This window comes from Hypomesus nipponensis, chromosome 1 (assembly GCF_054491055.1).
Source record: "Hypomesus nipponensis isolate SF chromosome 1, ASM5449105v1, whole genome shotgun sequence".
NCBI classification, from domain to species: domain Eukaryota; kingdom Metazoa; phylum Chordata; class Actinopteri; order Osmeriformes; family Osmeridae; genus Hypomesus; species Hypomesus nipponensis.
This window is the reverse complement of record NC_140361.1, coordinates 11188356-11215609: the sequence shown is the minus strand read 5'-3', so window position 1 is coordinate 11215609 and position 27254 is coordinate 11188356. Positions and strand designations below refer to the sequence as shown.

General features: G+C 45.0%; 1 protein-coding gene across 11 annotated transcripts in view; it reads left to right on the top strand.

Annotated features, from left to right (window-relative positions):
* diaph2 (diaphanous-related formin 2) overlaps positions 1 to 27254 on the top strand; it is a 319038-nt gene that overhangs the window by 22153 nt on the left and 269631 nt on the right. For 10 of the 11 annotated variants that reach the window (XM_084690922.1, XM_084690925.1, XM_084690929.1 and 7 more), the window contains one exon: positions 2103 to 2123. The exons of the other annotated variant lie outside the window; for it this stretch is intronic. In XM_084690922.1, the coding sequence (XP_084547048.1) occupies positions 2103 to 2123 (21 nt within the window). The remainder of the gene's footprint in view (positions 1 to 2102; positions 2124 to 27254) is intronic. 11 annotated transcript variants of the gene reach the window in all.

Sequence of the window (27254 nt, the reverse complement as noted above, 5' to 3'; positions counted from 1 at the left end):
GCATGTATGCCTGTCATTAAATGTGCCGAAGCATGCCTTTCATGCTAATGCAATAATATCTTCTGCTCTGTCCTCAGAAAATACATTAACCTATTCTTATCATTCGGGTTTCAAAACAAATGTCTCACAGTATGAGTAAGGATGTCCGGGTAGGGTCTTGAGGTTGGGATGTAGGGGGCACTCTCTTGTACCAATTGTATTGTGATATATATATATATATATATATATATGATATACTGCTTCAGAGTGTGCATATACAGTCAGTTTGCATACATTTTTGGGGGGTGAGATTATTTCACTCAAAATAAACATGTGTCTCAGAGGAACGTGACCAACAGCCTCCTGCTTACCACAATGAAAGCTGACAGTTACTCAGAGACAGCAGACTCTCTTCTGTCACACTGTTATCTGTTTCAATGAATAATACATGAAAGTATTTCCAACACATAAGGAATGGTAATTATAATCCTAATGATAGTTAAACAAAGGATATAAATACTCCCCGTTCATAATCTGACAGGATGAAGTTTGTTTACCAAAGCTGTTTTCGAAAATGGTGCTCTTGAGATGCATATTACCATATCACACTTGAGCAGTAACTTTCAACATTTGTCCAATTATTGCCACACAGGTATTTTTGTTACCTGACAAGAATAGTAAAGCTTTTTCAGCGAGAACAAGTTGTTAGCCTGCATGCAAAACAGTGGATAGCAAAGGTTTCTTCCTCCTCAGGCTCCTCCCTGACATCTGTATGCTCAGGTTTCAAGACGGTGTCTGTTATCTTGGTCAAGCTGTGAAAAACACAAATCAAAGAAAAAACAGTTTTCACTTTGCAACCTCAACAACATAAAAAGTCCTTCTGGTTGTTCTGTTTTTACTTCACTGCTTTGTGACTCAAGGTCCCTAGTAACATGCGGTCGCTGTGATGGATTCCATAAAGTTACACAATGACATGCTAGATTCATCTGCGAACGAGGGCAAATCTGGATTTATGGCTAAAAGTGTGCGTGATAAAGTGAAGCCTTAGTTAAAGCCGACTTGATGGCCGTCATAAACTCTGTGAGGAAGAGGGAAGCAGAGTGTCGAATGGACACAAAATGAGAGAGAGAGAAAGAAAGAGCAGTGACGCGGTGATGATAAATGGAGAGAGATGGAGAATGAAAGAGAGGACGATGGTGTATTGACCAAAATGGAAGAAAGAGAAAAAAGCAGGAGAGATCATGAGCTGGTAGAAAAACATGGGAAGAAGGATGTTGTGATAGATCAAGCCAAAGAGGGAGCGCAAAAGAAGCAGAGAGAAAGGAGAGAGAGATGTCTTGATGTGCAGTGTGGCTGTAACTTCCTGTTAACAGTGGCGTGCTCTCTTACTGTGCTGGCACAGAGCTATGCTCAGCTGCAGATTACAATACATTTACCTGGCTGACGGACGTACTCCCTCCCACTGCGAGACAGGTGAAGGCGGAATAGAAAATGCCCCGGCTCCTCCAGCACGATTGACAGATAACAAGGTTAAACTCCCCCAATCGCGCGGACTGCACTGGCCCGGGGTGATGTGGCCGCACACATCTGACACCTGAAGTCAAGCGCAGATGGCAGTGGATTGATTTTGGCCTCTGGAGGCAGATCTGCTGGCTGCATGCGTTCACAGCAGAGTCATTGTTGTGTCAATGCTGCACCAATCGATGAGCTAAAACAGCTGTTGGCTTTTGTTTGGTGGATCATTTGTTGTATGTTATTCTTCTTGTTAAAATACTTTCCAATTAGAACTATCAATCGTGGAATCATAATGCTGACTGCCTGTTACTAAATTGAGTCACAAAGCGGACAAGTGAAAAAGTGAACCAAACTTGAATCCCGAGCTTCCAAACTTACAGACACAGTGTTCTCGTGTGTTTTCAAGTGTAAGCCAAGACTTAACTCCAAGGTGCAGTAGACTGTTTAGTATGTAGTACTTTATGTTGTGTGAGGGCAGTGTTTAATGTGAATATAAGGTGCGCTAAGACCTCAGCCTCTAGAGAGGAGAGGTGACTCTGGCCTACTAATGATTGTGCTGTTTGTGTCTTTTCACACATTAACTCCTCCTCGCTGACCGCTGCATGCAGATAACTGGGAGCAAAGTCGCGGTAAGTAGCCCATTATTTATTTGGCTTCTGAGCCTTGTTCTTCTCATGCATCTCCCCCCCCTCCACCTGCCCCCCCCCACCTCCCCCCCTTTTCCTCCTCCCCTTTTCCTCCTCCCCCTTTTTCTCCTCCCCCTTTTCCTTCTCCACCTTCCCCTCCTCCACCTTCCCCAACCTTCCTTTGTTCTCTCTTTCTCCCTTTGAAAAGATGTAGCCCTGTCAAGTTTGTTCTGTAAGGCAGTGGAGGCCATTTTTTATGGTCTTGGATTTTAATTTCAAGCTCTGATATTGCTAATGTGCTGTCATTTGCAAAGGCTATAAATTGTCGACACAATTCCTGCATGTAAATGGGAACACTTTCAAATGAAAGATTTCTAAATTATAGTGCCTGAAAATGAACTGGGAACCCTTTTGTTGGTTTAAGCTGTTTTTCTTTGGAAATGGATTGCAGACTAACCCATATTAGCATTTAAATATTGTAATACCAGAGATGAGGGATAGTTTTTACGCAAATAATCATAATCTGCTATCTAATCTGTTTATTGGAACGTTTTGCATCTAAATGGCTTTCATTGTGCTCATTCTTTCCTTGAGACAGCACACACTGGGAGAATGTACCACTTAATTAGATTTAGTATACACACGCACACACACAAATGATTCAACAGTGGCAAAGATATTGAGTGCATTTTTCCCGCCAACAGAGATGTGAAGCTGGTTTAATTTAGTGGCTGGGGATTCACGGCAATATATTTGAATTTGTTGTCAACCCCCCTGTCACTATCCGCCACCATTAAGGCATGTCAGCCGTGTCCCACAAACGTACACTCTTGTTTTTGTTGCTACTGTCACTTCTCTTTCTCCACCGCTGCTTTGCAAACGGCCTTAATAATCTTTGTAAATATACACTGGCCAAGGCCAGCCCATGCTTCTTCATTTCTCCTCGCTGTAATGCGGTAATTGCAGATTTGCTCTGGCAATTTCTCTCAAAGTGCTGTCCTACTGTATTGCCTTTGTGTGGAGAACAGCACATTGAAGGGAGCTTTTTGAAAAGCCCTGCTATTGCTTTTAGCGGCTGTGAATTGTTACCTTTTTAAGGTGTTTTATTGCTTTTGGAGGGCTCCTTTAGGATTAAAGAGACCACAAGTCTGAAAGGGAATGAGGACAAGGTAAAGCTGTGACCTGGCCCATGCTCCACTGGTACACCAAGAAAAACCTTGCACTTTGAATCATTTCACAAAGTCTTATATTGATTCCTGTCTGTACTGCTCTTTTGTGTCCACTTATCTCTGCTGCAAGGGTAGTTTTTGACCATGTATGTGAAAAAGGGGATATGGAGTCGGGGCTAGCTATTGACATCCAGTGAACGGAGTATGAAAAGTTTACTGACGCAAATCCCAACTGTTCATCTAAGACACAGTTGGCTACTTTTCAAGTTTCTTCAAACAGCCCTCACTCTTAAGGATCTATAAACTCAAAGGGTATTGCAGCATCCAGCTCTTTCCTTGGACCTTCCTGACCTCGTTCTGAGCACATGCACCTGCGACCTGTGGAGTGGGCTGAACATGGGGTCTGCAGTGAGGAGCTGTCACTCACAAACCTCCCCACTGAAAGAAAAAACCTCCTCATAGCCGGAGAAGAGAGTGTTTAGCTCAGTTAGCTGTGCTGCAGCTCTGTACAGCCAGCCCCAGCCCCGCCACCAGCAGATTCCCATTTTCATGCTGTCAGCGCACCTCCTAGGGAGCCCTCCCATAGGTGCTTGGGAGGGGAGGAAGGTGGGGGGTAGGGTGCTGTGGTGGTGGCGGGGGGGAGGTGGAGGTCTATAGGGAGCCTGTAACACTCTTCTGTCTGTGCCGTGAAATCTCTCTAGCACCCCAGCCTTCCCAGGTAGAGAGCCTGGCAGGCAAGCTCTGGTGTGAATTGGCTCTAATCCAGCCACGGCTGCCGTGTGTCTGTGTGTGCACCGCTGCTGTTGAGCCTCATCTACCATCTGCTGTCTAGCCGAGGGGAAGACGAGGACCCCTGGTAGGTGGTGATCAGGCTGCCTGCAGGCAGAGTACACCCAGCCTGGGCCTGGCTGTCTGGATGCCCTTCTGAAGTCTATTGACCATAGGTCAAGTTATTTTACCACGCAGATGATTGAAGTCAGTTTTGAACCGGCGTGTCGTAACAGCGCCATATCAATACTGCTGTCAGTGGTTCAAGGTAAGGTTAACCTGACTCCTTTCCCCCCCCCCCCCCCTCCCCACATGCTTCATAAACCACTATTGACAAGCGAGGATGGACAGAAGTCACAGTTTGAATGGCGCTGTGGAGCGTTTCAACTCGAGGGTTGCCAGGCGAAATAAGGAAGAGGGGAATCTTGACCTGTACATGCTGTCTCTAGACCAGTGGTTGGGATCAATATCCACAAGACTGGACAGCCCCTTAAGACAGCTTGTTTCCAAGGTAACATGCTGGCCAGCTCGTAGATGTCAGGTGGTGGTGGTCTGTGTGGGTTTGCTGTGCGTGGCGTGCGTGGCGTGCGTGCCGTGCGTGGCAGCCAGAAACACCTTAGACCTCTGGGATCGGAGGCTGTAGGCTTGATGATAGCTGAATAGGTTTGGGGGAATCACACTTTTTTGTTTGCTGGAATAATGGACAAAGCTTGTCATTTAAAATGAATTACATCTGGTTTCCCCCAGAGATACCCAGCATGACCTTTCCTTGTGTACAGCAGCCAAGACTGGTCTGTAAGGAGGACCTGTTTTTGGAGGTGGGAATGTATTCTGTGTGTACAGGCTGATGGGGCCTCCCGCGAGAACGGTAACGGGATTTCTACTGAGCTCTTGCCTGATTGGATTGAGGTCTCCTTACCAAAGCAGCCGGCAGTGTTCATTACCAAGATGGCATCCAGTCAGTGAAATGTGTTTGATGGTGATAATTTAGCTTCTACGTAATTTGATCTGTGAAATCAGATAATTGGGTTGCTGCTAGGTCACAGCATTGCACTGTACTCCCCCCTGACAGGAAGTAGAATGGTAGCTCTTCATTCATGTATAAGGTGGTGTCACTTTATGGTGACAATATACTGAAATGTAGCAGCACTTTCCTGTGATAGGTGGAGTTGAGTATTTATTTATTGTCTATGTACAAAGTTTACCCCTCAATCCTCTTCTTCTTTACCTCCCCCAATGCAACACAAGCTTTCTCCAAGGTCATTTTGCCCCTCAAACTAGTCAAGACATACTCAAGATAAATAATTGTTTCATACTTTTCCCTTTACACTATGATTCTGAGATCAACAGGAATTGGAGTAGAGAAGCTCTGGTTGAATATTCCAGTTGGCACTAGGATTTAGCATTTTATCCATTTACTTAGACGGAAATGGACTTCTAAGGTGGGACAACATTCTGGTCAGATTTCTTATTTTATTTTGTGGATAGACATTGTATTGTTTATTTGTGAGGAAGTCTAATTAACTTTTGGTTCATTCCCTTGAACAAATCGGAACATCCAACACGTCATTGCCACTTTGCGTTTTTGTTCCAATGTTCTTGCAGAGGCATGACTTTGAACAATCCTCACTTAATCTTAGATGTAATGTATTTATTTTTTCAGTTTCCTCCTGTCTTTGTGTCTGTGTGCTCTGGGGAAGGCTTCTGTTCCCAAGCAGATGAATAACCTTGGCATCAGAGTCAGTGCTCGGCTTGTTTCATTGGCCAACTTTGTATCCAGCCCCGCTTACGCTCCAAGGTTTATCATCACCTGATCCACTCCTGCTCATTGTGGTTGCATGGTTAAGGCCTCTGCAGAGTGGAGAGAAGAGAGAGAAAAAGAGGGAGAAAGTGTGACTGAGGAAGCAAGGTAGAGCGAGCGAGAGAGAGAGAGCTTCTTCTTTCTTCCAGGTTGCAATCCTTGCCAGTGCCAAGAGTCTGTGAAGGGCTCTTTTTAAAATGGAGAATCTGAATTAAATCAAGGCTGTCCTTTCTTTCAATCCTCCTGTACCATCCACATCTACCCACCTGGAAAGACTTTCCTTTGTTTTAAACAAGCTATTAAACTGTATGGAGCTCGGAGCAAATTTGATGTGGAACATGTCCTTGGTGCTTGAAAAGACTTTGGATGAAAAATGAATCAATAGTGAATGTCCCCTTTGCCCCAGGACACAGGTCACCACAGACTTCTTTTGAAGTGGACTTTAGTTAGCAGCGAAAACTAGCTTGATTGGGATGTCTCTGCTTGGGGTTTAACGCATCCTGGATATTATATTAAGATGAGATATCTAACTTTCCGAAGATATGGCAGATAATTCAATTGATTCAGTAGAAGCTGGACACATCCCCTGGTCTCAGCTATCCTCTGGCAGGCCCAGGACTGGGTGAAGCAGGAAGTGAAGAGCCAGGATACATGCAGATGCCGTTTCCCAAACTCTTAAACTGAGGCTGTAGATCCCCCCCACACAACCTCACGTCAAATACAGAAACCTTAATCAGATCCTTTGTTTGTAGCATTTAAGACCGGTGAACACACACACTTGTTCACAAAAATAGGATCGCTGCCTGATTTAACTTTGTTAGCAGTTGCGTCGTTGATTAATGGATGAGCAGTTCTATACTTGATGCTGAGTGTGAGGGAATGAGTTGCTTTGTTTGTGCTTTGTCGAGACTATCAGTCATATTTCAAGTAGCCCAAGGCTCAAGAGTATTGAAAGTAATACAAAGGTAATTCTCATTTGTCCCTTTTCTCTCTCCAAGTGCTTTCTCATGAATACTTCAACGTTTACTTGACACACAGACACCCTTTGTGCATTCCATTTGAATGACTCTCCCTCAAAGTACTAATTCACAAATGTCAAGTGAGATTTGATTGATCCATTCTTTGTCGAGCTCTGAAAGGGATTAGGTCTGTTTCAGAGAGTATTTGAACACAGTGCACTTTGACCATTAGAGTGCATTGTCCTGGGCTCTATCCCATGCGCCTCTGTCAACCACTTCAAACAGGAACTGACAACATCCTCGCACGGAACGCCAACAATGGGTTTTCGACGAATTGCTCCTACAATACTAAGCGTCGTCCCACATCACAGTAGAATATACTACATTGAATATGTCATGCATTGCACAGCACTGTGTGTATACAGCCGGCAGCTGAATCACCCACACACACACCCCAGTAAACCTCCGCGGGGGCGTCTCCTCAGAGGGTTGGGCCTCAAGATGGCACTGGTTGTTGGGCGTGTTGTACACAGACCCGTGGGTGTGAAGGGGGTCAGGCTGAACGCATACAGAACCTGACTCCTCAGGGGTGGATGATGTGACCCACGGTCCCTGACCTCACCACTCCTACTCCCAGACGGGCTAGACTCCCAGACGGGCTAGACGCAGGCATCCCTGATCTTTCCTCTGTGTTCTCTGTCTTTCTCTCTTCCCCTGTCACGCTCTCTCTTCCTCTCTCTCTCTCTCTCTCTGTCTCTGTCTCTCTCTGTCTTCCCCTCTCTCTCTGTCTCTGTCTCTCTCTGTCTTCCCCTCTCTCTCTTCCTCTGTCTCTCTCTTCTCTTCTCCTCGGTCTTGGGTTCTTTTCTTTTCTCTCCACCGCTCTCTCCATAATGACATTATGCCTCACATTTGTCTTTTCAAAGGGACAGAAACAATCAGTCCTCGTTCTATCAGAAAAGGAGAGCAGGATCTCATTATTTTGAAGGGAACATGAAAGGCTGGCTAGAGTAGGCATCATATGCTCATATTGAAAGAGAGATTGTGGCACTACCGTGCGTGTGTCAGCATGCGTGTGTGGTCAGTGTTATTTCCAGCGATGCTCCTTTAAAAAGTGGCTGCATTGTCTTAGTACTGTGTTACAGATTGAGCTAGATACAGAAAGAGAGAAGAGAGAGAGAGAGAGGAGCTAGGGAGAGAGAGAAACCGGGAAAACAGACAGCGAGAGACGGGAGTGAGGAAGATAAAAAAACAAAAAAACAGGAGATCCATGTGGTAGCTTGCGTGTTTGAGGACTGCATGCATCTGTACATTTGTGGGTGTGTTTGCACTTCCTCGTGAGCGCGTGGGTGTATGTGTGTGATATTGGACTTTCAGTAATGGGGCAGGGTGAGCCCTCCGCTCCCAGTGGCACGTCCTCCCCCTCTGCTCCCTCGCACACTCCTTGACTCCGCCGGCTCTGCGGGATTCTCCTGCAGCGTTGCATTAGGCTCCGTAAAGTTTATGGCATATTTTTACAGCCCGCCTCTCTGTGTGCATCGCCCATCGCAACCCAACGTGTCTGCTTTAACTGCTCATGCAGCTGTGAAATTCTGGTGGATCTCAACGTTTTATGGTTGCCTGGGCTCACGATTTCTCTCTTTGCTTTTTAAGCTCGGAACCCCCCTCTCAGACTCTGCACATCCAGTGTTTATATTTAGTAAGCTGTTTGTTTTTGTTTATGGGTGCTTTTTTTTGGGGGGGGGGGGGGGACATGGAGTGTGTGATGCGTCTCGGTATGTCATGCTGGGTGTGTGTGTGTGCGTGCGGGATTTTGTTTGTGGGTTTGTCTCTGTGTGTGTGTCTGTCTCTGTGTGTGTGTGGGTGGGTGTGTTTGATGTCCTCTCTGCGACTTCTCCCTTCCCGTGAGTTGCCCATGCCAAACACAGTAGGACTCCGGTACGGCTCAACATATGTGCATTTGCCTTTGACCACGGGTAGCGGTCACCGAAGTGTGTTTTTCTGTGTGTGTGTGTTGTGCGTCTGTAGACATCAGCGCCCCTTTTAAAACAGCTGTTGATTTCATCACAGTGATCATCTACGAAGGAACAGGAAATGCCTCGTCTCTCTTTTCGTGATACTCAGTTCTCAGGTTAACAAGGACATGGTGTCAGAAAACAGAACTGCTCTCTCTCCAGGTGAAAGGAGCCATGCTGATGGCTAGCTACCAGCTTATTTAATCCCTCTGTTGCTAAGCCTGCCCACCCCTATGGGAGACCCCTTTGCTCGGCCGATAAGCCCAGTCAGCATATCACTAACAACCAGCCTCTCCTCTCCGCCTCAGACCTTCACACCCCTGTCATACTCGGACGGGCAAAACAAGAGCCTCATAATCGGGTCATCAACCGCCAATGTCCCCCCTCTCCCCCCTCCCTTCCCTGCTGTAATGATTTGTGATATTATCAAGACCAGGATCACTGACTGTATTATTGTCTGCCTTGCAGTTTTCCTCTAAGGGCACCTAAGAGACAGAGGTCGGCAGTGAAATGGCAGCTTTCGACTTTTCTAGATGCTTCTTTGTCTGGTCTGCATCTTGCAGTGCCAACCTGCCGGCCTTCATAACAGCAGTGTAGTTAGGTTGAAGGAGCAGGGGCCAGTTTGTCATTAGAGAGCTCCACCGCTCTGCCAATTGTGCTGGGTTCTGAACTTTATGTGCTTTTAGAAGCTGTATCACTCCCATTGCTATAAACCCTGTCGTCGGTCATTGATTCACATTAGATCCATGCGGTTAGATTGCAGCAGCAACAGCTTCTTTTTTTTGGGGTGGTGTATTAACTACTGGCACTAGGTGGCAGTAGGATTCCATCGGAATCCTCTTTCAGACCAGTTCATAAGGGCTTTGTTGCCATGGAACTGACCTAATGGGTTTCTTTTAGCCCAGAGGACTCACGCGCACACACGCCCACACGCACAGACAAACCCTCTTAATACCATTTGTAAGAAGTCTGATCTTTGAAGGGGAGAATAAGTGTGAAACGCCTCAACAGCATTCAAATGGATCTGTCTTCTCCTGATCAATACTTCCAGCCTCCGTTAGAGAGAGAGAGAAAGAGGATTCATCATTGTTTTCTTACTTGGAAAACTCTTACAAGTGAGCCGGCGTCTGCCGTTGCACGAGACAGCCACCTTTGCGCCGTCCGCCTGGCATTTCCTTCCAACGCTCCACTCTAACCAAGTCACAGACGGCAAAGAAGTCTCCCCACTAAGGCTTCACTCTGACCAAGTCACAGACCACCCCCCCCCCCCCCCCTTGCGCGCCCGCTATCGACAGGCCCACTGTATTGACCGGACATTGAGTGTCATCAGATCTGAATTATTTATTGTGGCGCCATAGTGACAACAAAATGCCACTCCTGCTAATAACACATTGCTCACTCTTCCAGAGCTGCGCTGCTTAACTCTCGATAAGTTTATGTTTCCTGCCCCCCCCCCTCACACACACACACACCCATCTCTCTAATGGCCCGTATACTCGTCTTCCACAGCTACATATCTTCAAATCTCAACGTTGTAATCTCCCTCCTCCCAGACCCAGAGATACACTATAGATAGCGATGCACTTCTCTCTGTCTCCGTGTTTCCATCCCTCTGTTTCTTAAAGTCTTCCAAGCTCCCCACGGAGCTGCGCCACTCAGAGCTCTGCCTGTGTTTGTTCTCCCCCCCTCCCTTCCTCCCCCCTGCTCCCCATCACCACCCAGTCTGATGTGCTTGTCTGTATGGGGGGCAGGCCTGTTGCCACACTCTCAGAGCCATGGCTATGTGGTACCTGCCGTGTTTGCCCAAGTTGTTTTGTCTCCTTAGATGAGACTGGCAGAAAATCCCTACCCCACCCACCCACCGCCACCAACAACACCATCATACCCACTCAGGTGCCTGCTTGCCACATCAATTTTTTAAACACGACCATATGGTGGGCCCCTGTTTTCGTCAGGTGTCTGTGCCAAATAGATATGAGATAAAAAAAATAAAAATAAACTTTACAAAAATAAATAAATAATATCTCCACCATCTCCTCTTTTCTGCCTTTCTTGTCTGGGTTGGCCTCGTCTTGTGTAAAACGTATAAATCGCTCCATTAGAACGGACCCAATTACCCAGTATTGGCCTCAGGGTTATTTGATGGCGGATGTATAGTGTTCCAAATGGTAATGTCCTTGATGTTGGATATAGACCCAGCGGGTGAACAGACATCCAATCATGTTGAGAGATGGTCGTGCTTGTCTCCTTATGTCTGTATTGGTCCTAGGAGATGATGTCTTTTGTAAAGCTAGCTGCTAGTGCCTGTTTGTATGTGTACGCTCCCCCCCCAAAAAGAGGCAATGTGAAGCCTCGATGTTAGCCTTTACAGTCAAAATTACTGTCACTTGTTATTTTGTATTGTAGACCAGACATGTTGTCCTTGTTAGCTTCCAGACTGCTTCTGCTTTCTCACCTACCACTTTTCTTGTTTGTGTGTCACCCTCAGTGTCTCTGTGTCAGGACTAGGCATTTGCTTTCACAAAAGCAGAGACATGGAGAAAAAAAAAAGAAAAAAAAGTTCCATCCTAAGACTTGCAAGTTGAACAAAAGAACAGAGAAATCTTGATGCTATTATCCCGGCAACATCTCCCAGCCTCTCGTAGAAATGAACTAAGGGTTCTAAAATTGTCATTTGAATTATGCTTTTCATCTCCCCGTGGTTTTCAGTTAAGCAGTTCAGACCAAGTCTCCAGTGAATATTTCCCCTCCTGTTTGCAGTTCTGAACAAGATCCGTATCTGTAATGAATTCTATTATTTTAAAACCAATTACTGTTAGTTAGAGCTTTTTTTTTTACTGCCGTTGTCATGCTCTCTGTGGAAAAGTGTTGTTGCAGAGTGTCGACTGCACTCAAACTTGATGCTATTTCTTCCTATTCCCCCAAACGCCCATAGTAATGCAGTCTTTTGGTATTCAGATACCTCGCACTTAAACATGAATGCCTTTCAAAAGGGCTGGATTTCCAGGAACTGGAGCAATGTCTGAGACAGTTTATTGTATTTGTAGCCTACCATAAATATACTTTATCCAAAATGGAAAGATTAATTTTGGGGGGGGAAATACAAGCTAGATATCATGTGACATAGTTCCAGTGATGATGATAGTGACAAACAAAGGCTTAAAGTGAGCCAAAGGCTTAAAGTGATAGTTAATTAATTAATTAATCAACTATCTCATGCGCTTGTTACTTAAGCTCCCATGCTTTTTGGAGTGTGAATTAAGATGTTGTGTAAAGTTCTGATCCATCCAGAACATGAAGGAAATGGAACATCTGTTCTTTTGACAGAGTAAAGACACACTGACAAAGAGTAGATGAACTTTGCATTTGTGAGGAAAACTGGTTTTGATTTTGCCCTGTTCTATTGGTTCTATTAGTGAATACATTCATCATAGTCACAATACTTTTTTTTTTTTTTCTTCTCTGGAGCTGTCCTGGAGTAATTACATTTATTAACGATTAACAAAGACATGGACGGGACTGTACAGGACAGGACACTAATGACTAATGACCCTGTCTTTTAATAATGTGTCAGCCTGTTGCTTACCGAGACTGCCAGGTGGGATGAAGTAGTTCAGAGTTCCAAGATTTGTGTTTGTTTTAATGGATAATCTCAACGAGGCTTGCTTTTATTAAGTCTTTTTAATCAAGTGTGTAATACTTAACATAGTAGTACTTTCTACTGTACTACAGGTTCTACACATTCAATATATTTTCTTTCTCTCGCTCTCGCACTCTCTCTCTCTCTCTCGCACGCACGCACGCACGCACGCACGCACGCACGCACACACACACACACACACACACACACATTAAAGTCAGATGACTTCCACTCCCATCTAAAGATTGATTTACAACTTATTTAATAAACTGAAAGGTTTCCTCGAAGCAAATTTTCTCCTTAATTGACCAATTTTGTTGCTGCTCAATGACCGTTTGTCATTCTAAGTCTGAGCGCAGTACAGTAGTATTTCTCTCACAGGAGCATCAAACACTCAGCTATTACTGATATTACTCCCTCATCATTAATGGAAGAGAACACATGAAATATTCAGTAGATTGTGTTTAAGAGGTTGGTAGGGGCGGAGCCTGGCGCACTAGCCACCACATTAGTCAGCATCTGAGAGTTACACTAATGAGTTCACTTTGGCCAGCAGCTGTCTGCTATTAGGACCCCTTTGTTCCAGATGTTATCTCATTAGAATGGAATTGATCATCGTAATGGCGCTGGGAAGATGATGGGTCTACATTAGCATGACCCCACCTGCTCCCAGGGGTCAAACGACCACAACGTTCCTCTCCACCATATGTTGGGTTGACGGGTTGGGTATGATGGGACATGTGGAATAGGAGTGAGCGCGGGCGAGGAAAGCGATGTTTTGGAGACGGATGCTAATGCTGTTTGCGAGTGGGGACGTTTATGGGGAACCTGAATGGAGACACATTGACAATGTGCGCTCGTTAGCTCGGCAGTGGCGTTCACATGTCTGCCTATCCACGTGTTTGTCCTTGTCAACGGCGTCGAGGCAGGAAGAGAAGTCACACGGACACGAGGCGTTTCGCTTATTGTTTTGTGACCTGCATACCACTTCCAGAGGTGATGAGTTCATGGGGGTTTTCAGTTACTTTGTGTGGAAAGAAAATAGTCGTTGAGGTCCGTTCCGGAGAGCAAGGATGACTGGAAGTGTATGAAGTGTATGAAATGTATGAATGTGTATGCGTCATTACAGTATTCACATTTATGGCAATGAACCATGCTTTCATTGACCAATGATGGGACCTTGTTGAGTGTTCTTTATACATTGTGCTTGAGAGACGGATAAAGAGACGGACAAAAGAACCTGGCATTCTGAGAGAGAGAGAGAGAGAGAGAGAGAGAGAGAGAGAGAGAGAGAGAGAGAGAGAGAGAGAGAGAGAGAGAGAGAGAGAGAGAGCATCCCTCCTGCCTCCTAACACACTAATTGAAGTGGAGAGCTTCTCTGGTTTCAGCAGAGCTCTGCACCTGTTGCGTCTCTCCTCTCTACACGAGGTCCCTGATGCATCGGTTGGGTACCGGACACTCTTGATGCAACTTCATCATTCCATCTTCATTTTTTCCACTTCATGCCCTCCCAAAAAGTGGCAAACTTAATGAAAACAGAGAGTCCCCATTTTAATTATAATGTAGACGAGTCGTCTGGTATTTGGATGAATTGTTTTATTCACGGCCTAATGAATTTTTCATTAGTTTGTTATTAACTCCAGCCTATCTTGTGGGAAGCGGCCAATTACACAACTTTATTCCCCTTGATGGACAAGTACTTGTTGTTTTCTTGTCAAGAAAGAAATGTTGCACACCTCCCCCCTGCCTCTTGTCCTCTTCCCATCTTCCTTCCCACCATCTCCTCATCCCTCCGCCTAGCTTCCAACAACCAACAATTGTATTCTTCCGGTGAGCAAAGAATTACTGTTCATTCCATGTCCAGGTCTTAGTAGCTTTCTGAGCTATTCTTGTACTGTAAGGATGCCCTCTTAAATGGCCCAGTTTCTTTTCAGAAAGATGGTTGTGGGCGGTTGTAATGACTTCATCTATACTTGCATTTAAGACAGCACTGGTGGTGGTGTGAATAAATTCCTGCACTCAACATCAGGCTCAGGCATTAGCTGTAACACCATGCACGATTAATATATCCATTTGTTGGCGTTCTGCGTCATTGTGTGTTTGTTTTTTTGTGGTTGTATGTGTTGGGGGTGGTTTGAGTTATTTCAACCATTGAATGGAGCATGGGCATGTGAGGAAGTGTCATTTTGTTTGACACGCTTAACCATCACATGAACCCGAGGTGCATTTGGCCCCCACCCTCCACGGCCTCCACCAATCTCCGCCTCCCCAACCCCCATTTGGAGTCTTTCTAATGGGATATGAGGGGAACATAATGATGTGTGGGCCTTGTTATTTGCCTTTGTTCACAAAACACTTCCCTGGGTTATTGCATTTTACGGTTGGAGGGCTTGATCACTCATATTATGGCTGTGTAAATGGGAGTCAATAAATTACCCACTGATTAAAGATGATGCCCTCACTTTGGTTGCGCGAGCCATTCGCCATGCATGGTTAACACAAGTCTTTTCAAGTGTACTAGTTTAATCATTGTAATTTTGTTTCCTTTCGCCCTCTTCTCCCTGACTTGAGCTTGACAGTTACACATGACACAAGGATTTGTTAGCCAATATGTGCTGTGTGGCTGTCCATAGGAAAGAAAGGCAACCAAGGTGTTTGACTCGACAGATAAGTAATAATTAGTAAGAAAAGCACAGGGGGCCATGAGTTTTGATCGGCTTAATTTCTCAGCTGTCTCAACGTCTGAATGGACTGAATACATGTTGATCCTGGTGGCAGTTCCATTCAGATTTACAATCAATGTTTATCAAGGACTTCATGGAAGTACGTCAACCAATCGTGACATACAATGTGTGTCGAGTTATAAAATATGTTTCAAAAGCAGATGAAACATTGTGGATTTAGAGATTTGTGTATAGAGAGCACTATCTCTACAGTATGCAAACATGAGTTGATTTGAGTTACTGCAGCATATTGTCAGAATTTACTGAAGGGAATCATTTAAATAAAGAATAAGAATGTTAATATTTTAAACCCTCTAAAAGTCAAAATTCCACTAGAAAGTTCTTTCTACAATAATTATTTAAACCCCCAAATGTAATTACTGGTGGCCTCTTATCTCATTCATGGATGCAGCCTCCCACCAGAGACTTCCCCTTCCTTCTTGTTCAGATATGGAAAAATAGATGTAAATACTAAACAGATGGCCAGATTCTGTTGGTAGGCTGTCGCTGGTGCACAGAGGGCCCAGGAAGTTTCTGCTGACCCTTACGCTTTCGAAAGTGCTGATGCGCCCTGCCGCTTTCCATGCATCTTCCAAACTCTGCCACACTGATTGATACACTGAGGACTAAACCCCAGGCTTCATTACAACATGGACAGACCATACAAGTTTCAGAGGCACAGGAGCCTCACCAGGCATTACAGGCTGGAAAATTACGCACGCTTGGAAGATCCTAGTCAGTTTCCTCACACAAAAAAATTCAGATTTGTCATGAATAAAATCAATAAAAACCAATTTGAGGGATATTGTTAAATAATTGCATCTGGCAGCGTTGTGAAGTAACTCGCAACTGATTTGTAAGTGATGTTGTAAACAGTCAGGATATCTTGCAGTAGAATGATGACGTTATGTTTGGTTAGGGACAGGGCCATGTGTTTGAAGAGAGGGACATTCCCTAGGCGCTTCACTCATCCTCCTCCTCTACAGTGCTCAGCATAGAAACTCTTAGCTGAGTAATGACAGCAGATAATGAGGCGTCTCTGGCGGTCTGTCTGCCTCAAACACAGGGCTCAGGCCAGGTGGCGAGACAAGATCACACACACCGTCTCCTCAGTGACTCCAGCTCTTTCCAGATCCTTCTAAAGTCTCTCCTCAACTGGTCTATTCGTCAGAACCCTCCCCATAAAGGAGCGCAGACGAAAGGCTGAGGTGAAGAGCTCTCCAGGAGACTGACGGGAGCCTCACACAGGTGTGGGCCTTCCAGCGTAGCCCCAGCCTGGCTCCTGTGCCATCTGTGTGTGCATTGGCCTGCCCTGGGCGGGCTGGCTGGGGAAGGGGAGAGGAGGGAAGGTAATGAGGGCACAGGGGGGGCCTGGAGACTGGCAGGAGAGGCAGCCAGGTGGATCAGTCTGAAGCTCTAAGCTTCTTACCTACCTCAACCCCACATGTAATTGGCATCCACAGACGGGCATCTCGCCGGTGCCCAGAACAGTAAATCAACACAGACCCCAGATCTCACACACCTGCATTTCCAGATGCTTGCCAAGGAATTAGCACCGGGCATTCTTATTGGGCAGACACCTGAGGAAGTCAAGTGACACAGTGCTGACAAAGCTCATTGGCTAAACGCCTACACACCCTGCCCCGTCTACAGAAATAAAATGGCCACACACTACTTTTAATACACCAAGAAATTACAAACCCTGACTATTCTATGGCATACTTTTCTCACAGCAAAAAGGGAACTCATGAATGCACATGCAGTTTAACAGCAGGTAGTAGACAGTAGTCAGTCGACTAGACTCTGTAGAACTGTGATTACTGTACCAATGCTCAAGGACACAGCTCCTCTGCTCACACGGCATGGTTACCCCCCCCCGGCTCCTTATCTCTCTGTCCCTCTTTCATTGGGTCCTTCTTATGTACCAGCCCTATTGTGTTTGCTCACACAAGGACGGGTGAGAAGACGGGTGATATGACCTGCTGTGTACTTTCCCAATAAAGACATATAGACTATATCTTTTGTCTTTACTTCAATCCAGCAGGATTTTTTGTCCTTGTGTGATTGTTAATGGCAGTAAATAGGATCATCCTTCCATTCAGTTGTATGAAAAAAAGCTATGCTATTCATTGAAACGTGTTCTGCAAACTGTATACTGTAAGAAGACAAAACGTTGGGATTCGTAAATTGTCTGTAACAATTGAAACTCTGTTTCAATATCATGGAGCTTTTGTGGTGAGTGTCTGTGAGGTTTTGCTTTGCCTTCGTGCGTGCTTGTCTGTTTCCCGTGTGTGTGCGTTCGTGCGTGTGCGCGTTTTTGTATTTTCACCCATCAGACCATTCGCAGACTGCTTTCATTACAGGCCTGTATGAGAGCGAGTTAAAGCTCAGGAATCGCCAGTCAGCCATGATGCGTGCCTAAAGCGTCTTCAAAATGAATGTGTTAAAAGCCATTAAACAACACTCAACTTAATCATTCTTTTACTTTTCATAATTAGGACCCACGGCTGCTGTCAGCTCCAGCTCTGTTCTCACTTGTCTTTTGGCCACAAGTTGACTGGTGCAAAATTAGACCACATGACTTCTTTATTAATATGTCTGCATCTGGCAGTGCATTGAAGAATGGTGGCTTCAACTTATATTGAACAATCCTCAGTGATTATTAATGCCTCAAATAGTTGTGAAAATCTGCCTCATAAAGTCTACACCCCACAAATATAAACGCACACACGCACGCGCGCACGCGCTATGCCACTGTGTTAGGTTGACATAACCGGTCTACAGATGTTACGGCTGCCAAGGCTACAGTGACATTGCCTCTTGTAGGCCTGAGCAAGGACCACATCTCCCACTCCTCCAGTTGTTGTCACCCCTGGTTGTTTACTACAATGATTAGTCTCCATTGTTGGCATCTATTCCCAAGTGTTGTCTTTGCAGCCGTCACCAGCTGCCGCCCAGCAGAACATGGCTGAAGGTGAATCTACTGTACATCCCGTGCTTGTCAACAGCTCTGCCAAGTGTTACAGTAGAGTGGCTTGCTGGCTGCCTATAGATGTATGCATGTGTGTAGGGCCTGTTAGGTTGCTGCCAAGGGCTCCCTGTGAGCAAGCCGCTGCCTCTAATCAGTGTGAGAACGTGTACGGCCCACACTCTCTACTCCCAACTGCTCTGGGGAAAGCTTCCTGGCTGTGGTGTTTGGATCGTGTGTGTGTGTGTGAGAATGAGTGACTGCGTGTCTCCTCTTGTAATTCTGAGTGGAAGTGTAAGAGCAGGGTCTTTGTGTGTTTGGTTGTGTTTTTGTGTGTGTGTGTGTATGAGTCACTGCGGGTGCAGAGCAGACGTCTGTCATGTGTGCTGCTCCAGTCCCGCCTCTATAAATAGTCTCTCTGAGTCTCTGAGCTCTGTCACTCCTGGGGGGGGTTTGTACCCTTCCTCCCACTCCTCATCCTCCTCTCCTCTAACCCTCATGTGTCAACTGTCAGTCTATCCTTCCAGTCCCTACATTAGTATGATACATTGTTATACCACGCTAATTCACTCTGACATGGAGCCCCCCCCTCCTTTCTCACACGCACAAACAAATCATTAATTCATCTCGCAACTGCTTATCATTCCTCGAATTCATTAAGACTCAATCGAAAAACAGGATGCGCAAGCCCTGTGAGTGTTCCCACCTCTAGGACAGCACAATCAAATGCCACTTAATATCGCATTTGTCTGTCGCACACTTAATATACTGTAAATTGTCTTTTGATTTCTAGGGGGAAACATCCATTTTACTTACCTTTCAGATCATCCAGCCTTTTTGCAAAGAGTCAGAAGTGTCAAAGTTCCACACTTTTCAGTGAAGTTTCCCTGCCTGCTGACACAGCGGTCCTGCCTGCCGAGAGGGGAGAGTGGCAGAGAATTGTGGTATTAGACTTGTAACTGTCACTCAGCGTCGTGCTGAGATCCAGCCATTGAGTTTCCCAACCACAGACTTTGTGGAAGGTGACAGTTTCAGGGTAAATGATAGGTTGACAAGCACGCTGTGAATCAAGTCAAAAAACCTCCAAATCATATGCAAAAATAAGTCTGCCCTGGCAAGTGCCTCAACCCCACCCCCAAACCTGCACAACTTCAAATGTTGAGAAGTATAAGGAGGAGGGTGCACATTTCTGGTTACTTATGGAGAAATATGTGATATCAACAGTTTGCTGTAATATATGTGTTCATAAAAGGGTTGTTTGTGTGCAGGTAAAACAAATGATGTTGGCTCATAACAATTGTCAGAGTTTAGCATGCAGAGCATCTGAACATCTGACTATACAGAGGGTCAAGTTAAGTTTGTCAGACCTGACCTTTGCTTACCCCTGCTGATGCATTGCATCATTCCATATTTTCTCATTTGAAATACATTTTACAGGACTCTTTAAATCTCAGTTTGCATCCATGTGTTTTCAAGATGTGGAAGCTCTCGGCTACAATATGTTTAGATTATATTAAGAGCCTCATTGGACCAGGAATGTGCCTCCCTTGTCCCTACACACAAACAAGAAAGGAGAATACAGATTGGCCAAATATCCTGGAGTGTGCATAAAGAAATCATTCATTTCCCTCTACTTATGAAGCCATTCTTTTTCCTGGAAGTTGTTCTCATCTAAACTAGATTTTTGGAGCCCCTGAACGTCAATAACGCCCACAGCTGAGGTGTGTGTGTGTGTGTGTGTGTGTGTGGGGGGGGTCTAAATATTTTCCCGTCACACGGATGGAGTGTTTGAGCACCTCCCACGTTGACAAGATGTCATCGGGGAGAGCGAGCATTTAGTCCAACTGACACATGGCAAGATGCTCTCCTTCAGGTCATCCCTCCACACGGAGAGACCGAAGGCAGGGTTCCCTTAATGAAGACATGTAATTGCTGCTGTCTGGCTGTTGACTGGATTGGCACTGAATGTGTGCATGTGTATGTTACTCCTTAGTCCTGTAGAGTGCTGTGGCGTGTCAACAATGTTGACGCAGTCAAATCCGGCAGCATGCACTTTAGTCCATTTTATTTTGTATTCGCTCTCTACGTTTTTTTCCCCTCTTTCTAAGAGACTGCACAGCAGTTAAATATCATTTTATTTCACATGCTTTTGCCGTTTATTTGAGATTCTGGTTTGATCTGACCTATAGAAAGGGCAAGAAGCCAAGCTCTGAAATGAGTTAAATTACTACTTGCCTACACACAATTACAGTGTACCGTTACAAAATAAGACAAGAATAACTCCTCCACTCAGAGAAGGGAGCAAAGGTTTCTTGCCGCAATCTAAAGACGTCTCAAATTTAGATCCTCATTTTTCCTCCTCATTGTACATTGCTGTCTTTGAACGCTGCTTGTTATTATTGCTAAAGTGGAACTTTTCAAAGGAATTTCTCCTTTCCTCTCTCTGTTGAGCTTAATTGCCTCAGCGACGACGGCTGAGGTTGGCGGTGACTTGACCATGAAGTAGAAGAGGAGTAGAGGTAATTACTGAAGGAGGCTTTTTCTTCCCCCGTTGGTGGGAAAGACAATGGAGACCACGTCAATAAGGACAAACTCTGAGCAACCTCTCCCCACACACAATCTTTAATGAAGACCTTTGCTATAGGCTTAGATGGATGGGTCTAGAGAGGGAGAGTCAGGTGGATGTTTGTTTAGAGCGGCTCACCGTGTGGATATATTGGAGTGGGAGAGGGTGTCAGCCAGGAAGGCCTATTAAGACCTTGGTGATTAAGGAACAAAGTTGATGGAAAACGAGCTCCTATTGACGAGGCTTTGTCTTCTGGTGGCTCCCCAGTGCCTAAGCTGAGGCCCCTGGCTACCTTCCTCAGGTCAAAGCCACCAGACTAGATTCACAAAACCTAAGAGGGATTGATTGCTCTGCAGCAGTTTTCGATGCAGCCCCAGACGGGGCTAGACCGTACATTGATTTTACGGGCCAACTTCAGGAATGGTCTTACATTTCTATTACTGTTAATCATTAGTCTATTGGCATTTTATCAAGAGGCGCAGTGATTAAGTGCGTGGTACGTAATTAATTTCCTCAGTGCGTGCTGGCAGATGGTATGTACTTTTTTCCCTCTCTCCCACTCGCACACCATCGTGCCATACCTATGAGCCTGTTCATCCTGCCCACGTACGTACACGGCACTCAAACAGTCACACACGCTGCTTGCCTTTCCTTTGTTGTGCTGTTTTGCACGCACACAATCACACATGCGCGCGTACATATACACACAACACCCACACATATACACACACGTACTCTCATAAGTCTTCAGATGCCACCGAAACATCTAGCCGTTGCTTGTGTTTGAGCTCTCCTGACTTCCACGATGGAACAAGGTTCAGCACAGCTCCGCCTTGATGCTCACCCAGTCAGAAGCCTCGCCACCGTCTCAGATGTGCCGTCAACCCTCCACCCGCCTGCGTGGCCCGCTCCCCTCGTCTGCCCCCCCCCACACACACACCCCTTCCCCCTTCATCAGCCGAGTCGTCTTTTGACACTTCAGAAGGTGTGCTTCACATGACTGTCAAGCCACCTCCCCAAAAAAGGCTTCCAACACCCCCCCTCCCCAACCTCCACACACTAAGGCTTTCTTCATGCTCTGTCTCAGACTTGTGTACTTTGTAGAGTTAACACTCCTCCGCTCCGTCACCTTGAAGTTGTTAAGTGGTAGTGAGCATAAGAGGCCACGCATCAGTGTTTAAAGAGAGGAGCCGGTGTAGGCTGCCAATACAGAGGCAGGTGTCATACCGCACACGTAGAGGGAGAGGGAGAGGGAGAGGGAGAGGGAGGGGTGGAGAGGGGGGGTTACAACTTCAACCTTGCATATCTGTCTGCGTATGAGTCTGACATCCTTTAAAGAGTTTGGAGGTGAAGACCCATGCCGTTTCTTCTTCCTCCTCAGAGTGAATGCACGCCGCTCTCAGCAATGTTCTTTGGCGTTACAAAATGACTTTTAAGATGTGCCCCACTCAACGACGCCGTTTCATGTGTAAACACATTTTCAATAACAGTCTTAAGCACGTGCTCCCAGTACACATGTCCTCGCATTACTTTACACGGGTGTTACTCCTGCCAAGCAACATCTTTGCTCCGCTCGCACACACATCATGTTTGCATCTGAATGCACCCTGCCGCGGTTAACGCTGCTTATTCCTGTCAGAGCCTATATCACAGTGTAAACACATGTGAGCGGAGAATAAGAGGCTCTATTACTCCCACATGCCCGCTCAAGAGCTGCTTGGCTTTGCCTCACACAGAGAGCACGTGCCCTACCTATGGCTGGAGGTGTATGCCAAGCCGTTTTAACATTTCATCAGCAGCGGTAAATTGGGATTGTAGATATCTACAATCCAATTTGGACATGTTGTAATTCCAAGTCTACATATCCATAATGTAATTTTGACAAGTAGCAGTTATATTTATAGATATTTACAATTCATTTCTCATTAGTCACAATGTTCATTCTTGATATCAACGATTCAATTATCTCAAGTGGAAATCTTTATAGTAGATATTTGTAGCTTAATTGTAACTTGTCAACTATTCCCATTGACTCCTATTCAAACTTAATTTCAGATATCAACAATACAATTTTTACATGTTGTAATTCCAAGTCAACATAACCATAATGTAATTTTAACTAGTAGTAATTCAAATGAATGATATCCACGACTACATTTTGACTAGTCTATATATATATATATATATATATATGACGTCTGAGCTTCCTCTCTCCTGTGTGCAGTAGTTATCAGTAGTTGGATGAAAGCATCTGTTAAATGAATAAATGTACATTTAGTTATCAGGAGTGCCACATCTGGCTCATTGTCAGTTTGGCTGCTGCTACTGTGAGCTGCTGTTGTAATGCACACATACTCACTCACATACACATGACCACACATGCATACATACAGACTCAATCACACACTTACATAAATACACACATACCCTCACACATATATACACACTTATGGAAACACACACACTGCCTGTCTGTTTACTGGCAGTCTTCACACAGTCAATGGAGAAAAGATTGGCACAGGATTTGCTTGCTCTGGGATCACACAGAAATATCGACACGTTGGCTTCAGGTGAACCAGTCTTCTCTGGACCATGACACATACCTTTCCCTCCCAGTAGGCCTGATCTGAACACACTGCATTTTCTGCATAGACCCATGACCTTTGTAAAACAATCATGCTGTACGTTCTCTGATGTAAACCGTGGCATTCCGCTGGTCCAAGAGGAATGAGAAAAGCAAAAGGTGAAGATGCAGGTTAAGCCTCCCAATAGTGTCTGTCTATAACAACAGAATCAGCTGCTTCTACGGCTTTTCCTATTGTCTTCCTCCCTAGTCTGTGTGGATGGAGCTTGCCAGAGTTCCATTTCCATGGTGGTCTTCTCTCTCCATGGAAAGCCTTGGTTCCTGTAGAGGTCTAATCCCCAGCATGGGGAGAGAAGGGCAGGCATTTTAGATGTATTCGTTTTGTACACAAAAGCTAAGGGAAGCCCCGGGTATGCAGCTTGCACCATGCTGCGTTCAGAGACTCTAAGTAGGATTCTGGCTGGTTGGGTACGAGAGTACGGCATGTGGGGAAAGAAGGAGGACAAGAAAAGTAAAACTTTTATTTCAGAAACATTCATTTCTTGGAAGCTTTACTTCATTATCAAAAAGTGAATTTAATATTCCCTGCAGTAATGCAAACAGTAAATGAGGCTTTTTTTTATATGCTGGACAGGCATACTGCTGCCAGCCATTAAAGCTTTGAAGCAAATAGACACAGGGGAGCAAGAGTTTAATGAAAATTTAAAAAAGAACTGCCCAAGTTCTGGTTAAGATTATCTGCCTCTGTGATTCTGGTAGCTACTTAGTTTAAGACTGAGTTGCTTTTTTTCTGGTTCACATGATTGTCTATTGTTTTATTTATTTATTTACTGTGAACAATCTACAGTGGGTTTTTCCCCATGACTTAATAGTCTCTTCAATATTTATTTATCTTATTCCAAGGGATCAGACTAGGGTTGAAGTGATGCAGGGTTTTATTAGAAAACATGAATCTTGTGATTCTGCCTGAGGAATATAGATGATCCCAGTCCCAGGTCTTGTGGCATTTGCAGATAAAGTGGAACTTAATATTACAAATTATCATACTGGTATCCTTGGCATCACTCAACAGCTTCTCCCTGCTTATCGATCTGGGGCTGGTTTCGGGAATCGGAGGAATTAATTAAAGTGGCTGAGAATTTTTAAGAAACAGATTTGTTGCTATGCTTACTATGTTACATTTGCTTTGGAGTGATGGGTGGTCTGGGTGTTCTGGTCATAATACCAGAAACCATAGTAGGAAATGAATGTTTTCCGCTTGCATTATCTTTCCCAAGCTGATTGATACAACGTGTTGAGTGAACTTGCTAACAAGTTGGCCAGCATAGCAGATGATGAATATATCAGGGAAATTGGTAATACATTACAAACACGTGCTATCCTGGAGATAAACCAAAGACTCCAGCATTGCGAAACACCTTACCGACACACTGTACTCTCTCAACCCAGAAGGTCACCTCAACAGTTCTTTGTATAATCCAGCAATTACCTTCTTGAAATAGTTCTCTCCTTAATATTAGTTTGATGAACTGGCTGTTGACAGTTTTGAGCAGTGTCATAGACTTAGCAAGCAGCATGGCAAAAAACAATTTCATCGCCCCATGTTTCAGTCACTTAAATAGCCATCATTTTATCCTGACAAGTTAATGTTTTGTTTCTCTGTTTATGGGGCGTCATGTGGGCACAACGTGTAAATTATTGTCACTGCTGTCAGAGCTATTAAGATGCCAAAGTTCTCTGTTATTAGTGTTTGCCTAATTTCGTCAGCCGGCTCGTCAGAAGGGCCAGATATTGCCAGTTGGTGTTTATTGCCTTGCATTCCTGAATTGGAGCAAATTAAGATCCTCATTATTTTATTTGCCCCGATGCGGACTTGTTAATGATCTTTCGACAAATTAAATAACCTTAGGGCAAGGGTAGGATTAATTAGATAATAAGAATCACATCTCTTTTTATCTCTTTTTAAATACATTATGTCTGGATGGTTCCAGTGTTTAAATTGGTTCTCATTTTAGTGGCAGATCTTAATACGAGCCGTATTGAATCAACAGTGAAGAAAAAGATACTAATTACTTCTTTAGAACAATTCATGTATAGTCACGTCTGAACTTGTCTCTGGAGCTGCCCCCCCCCCCCCCCCCCCCATCTCTGGTGGTTACAACGTCAACCTTTTATTCACCTTTTTTTCATAGAAGGAAACAGTTAAGATAATGCTTGTTCTAAACAATATTTGTGGTTTTTGGCACTGTTTCAGTGAACATTTATCGTCTTTAGGGACCTCTTGGAGCTGTGTGTGAAATTGTAAGCTCAAACATGACTTGAAGTCCAAATAAAAGTTGAAACCGTGTACTATGAATCTCATGTGATTTACACTGCAAAGGTAGAGTGCAGTAACTCAAGCACTCTAGCCAGAGGTACACAATCAGCAAACCCTTTAGCTATCCATTCTAACCATTCTAAATCATTGTACAGTACATGAGGGAAATAAAAACTGTTTTTGCATCACAACTGTACATATGTTTGTGTGTGTATACAAACATTGCACTAAAGGAATTTCTATCTTACAACTTTTGAGGTTTTTAAGAGTTGTGAGGGAGGGACTGATCTAGGATCTGCCTTTAAGTCCCACCTCCCTCTCAGAGGGCCCGTATGTGGCATGTTTGCAATAAGCATGACTGATTATAGTCATGCTGCTGCCAACACTACCATCACACTGGTAGCCCTGCCTGTAGATGCTGGTAGAGGAGTGTGAGGAGAGGAAGAGAGAAGGAAGGGGGGTCATGTTTAAGGGGGAGCAGTGTGTGTGATAAGCAGAGGGATTAAAGCACTTGGTACGCCAGCCAATACAATTAAGAGCAGCGACTCTGCAATCCCATTAGACAAGTGTCAGAGAATTAAGAGGGGAAAAAGGAATATGAAAAACGCCTGACCTGTCTTTATTACATTCTGTCAGAGGGAACTAAGCAGATTTAAGCAGCGTGTATCAATCATGGCCGGTCCTGGGAGATAAAGCCATTACTTGTAAGTTATCATTGCTCCGCAGAAAATTACAGCCCTTCCCTTTGGTGTTGGAATGTTCTACACATTGTTCCAAGAGATTCCGAGCACCCCGGTGCGGAAAGCTGATTAACGAAGATTCCAGTGCTGTAATGTCTGCTCGAGTTACAGAGCTGGGGTATTATAGGTTTGGGAGGGGAACGCTCGCTCTCCTCCTCTTTCTGGTCTATCCCTCCTCTCTTATTTCTCTCCATTCCACTTTCGGCCCTCTCTCCTCCCTCATGTTTGTCGTCCTCCTTTCACTCCTCGCTCTTTCACTCCAGTCTCCGCCTCTTCCTCTCTGTCTTTTACCGTCTATGTCTCCCCATCTCTGTCGACATTCACTCACTCCTCACTTCTCATTGAACCCTCCTCTGCCTTCCCTCCGTGTCTCTTCCTCCAAGCACACTGTGCCCTCTGCCTCTTTCTAGTTTTCTCAGTTTCGCTTCTTCTCCCTTTTTCTTTCTTTTTCTTTCTTTCTCTCTTTCTTTCTCCCCTCTGTCTCTGTGCTGTGCCTGTGATGAAGGCCCTTCCTCATCAATATGTATCTGGTGTGGGGTTGCAGGATGACGCCTGAGGGGGAGGCAAAAAGGAGAGAGAGAACGAGTGAGAGGCAGAGAGCACGAGAGTGAGAAAGAGAGAGAGACTGTAGGGACCTCGCCCTGGCAGGCAATCACTAAATCTTGCACAGTCCTTTGAAGGGTGGGGGTGCTATGGTTGCACCCCGTTCCCCTGGTTAGGCCACTCATTGGACAGTTTGGCTCCTAAATTGATGAATGACCCCAAAGAGCGCCACATGACCAGCGGTCTCTCCATAGCTCTGGAAAACTGTACCGTACCATGGACAGCAGCCTTCCTAGCTACAATACTAAACTATCTGACTCTCCTACTCAAGCTCACACTGTGGG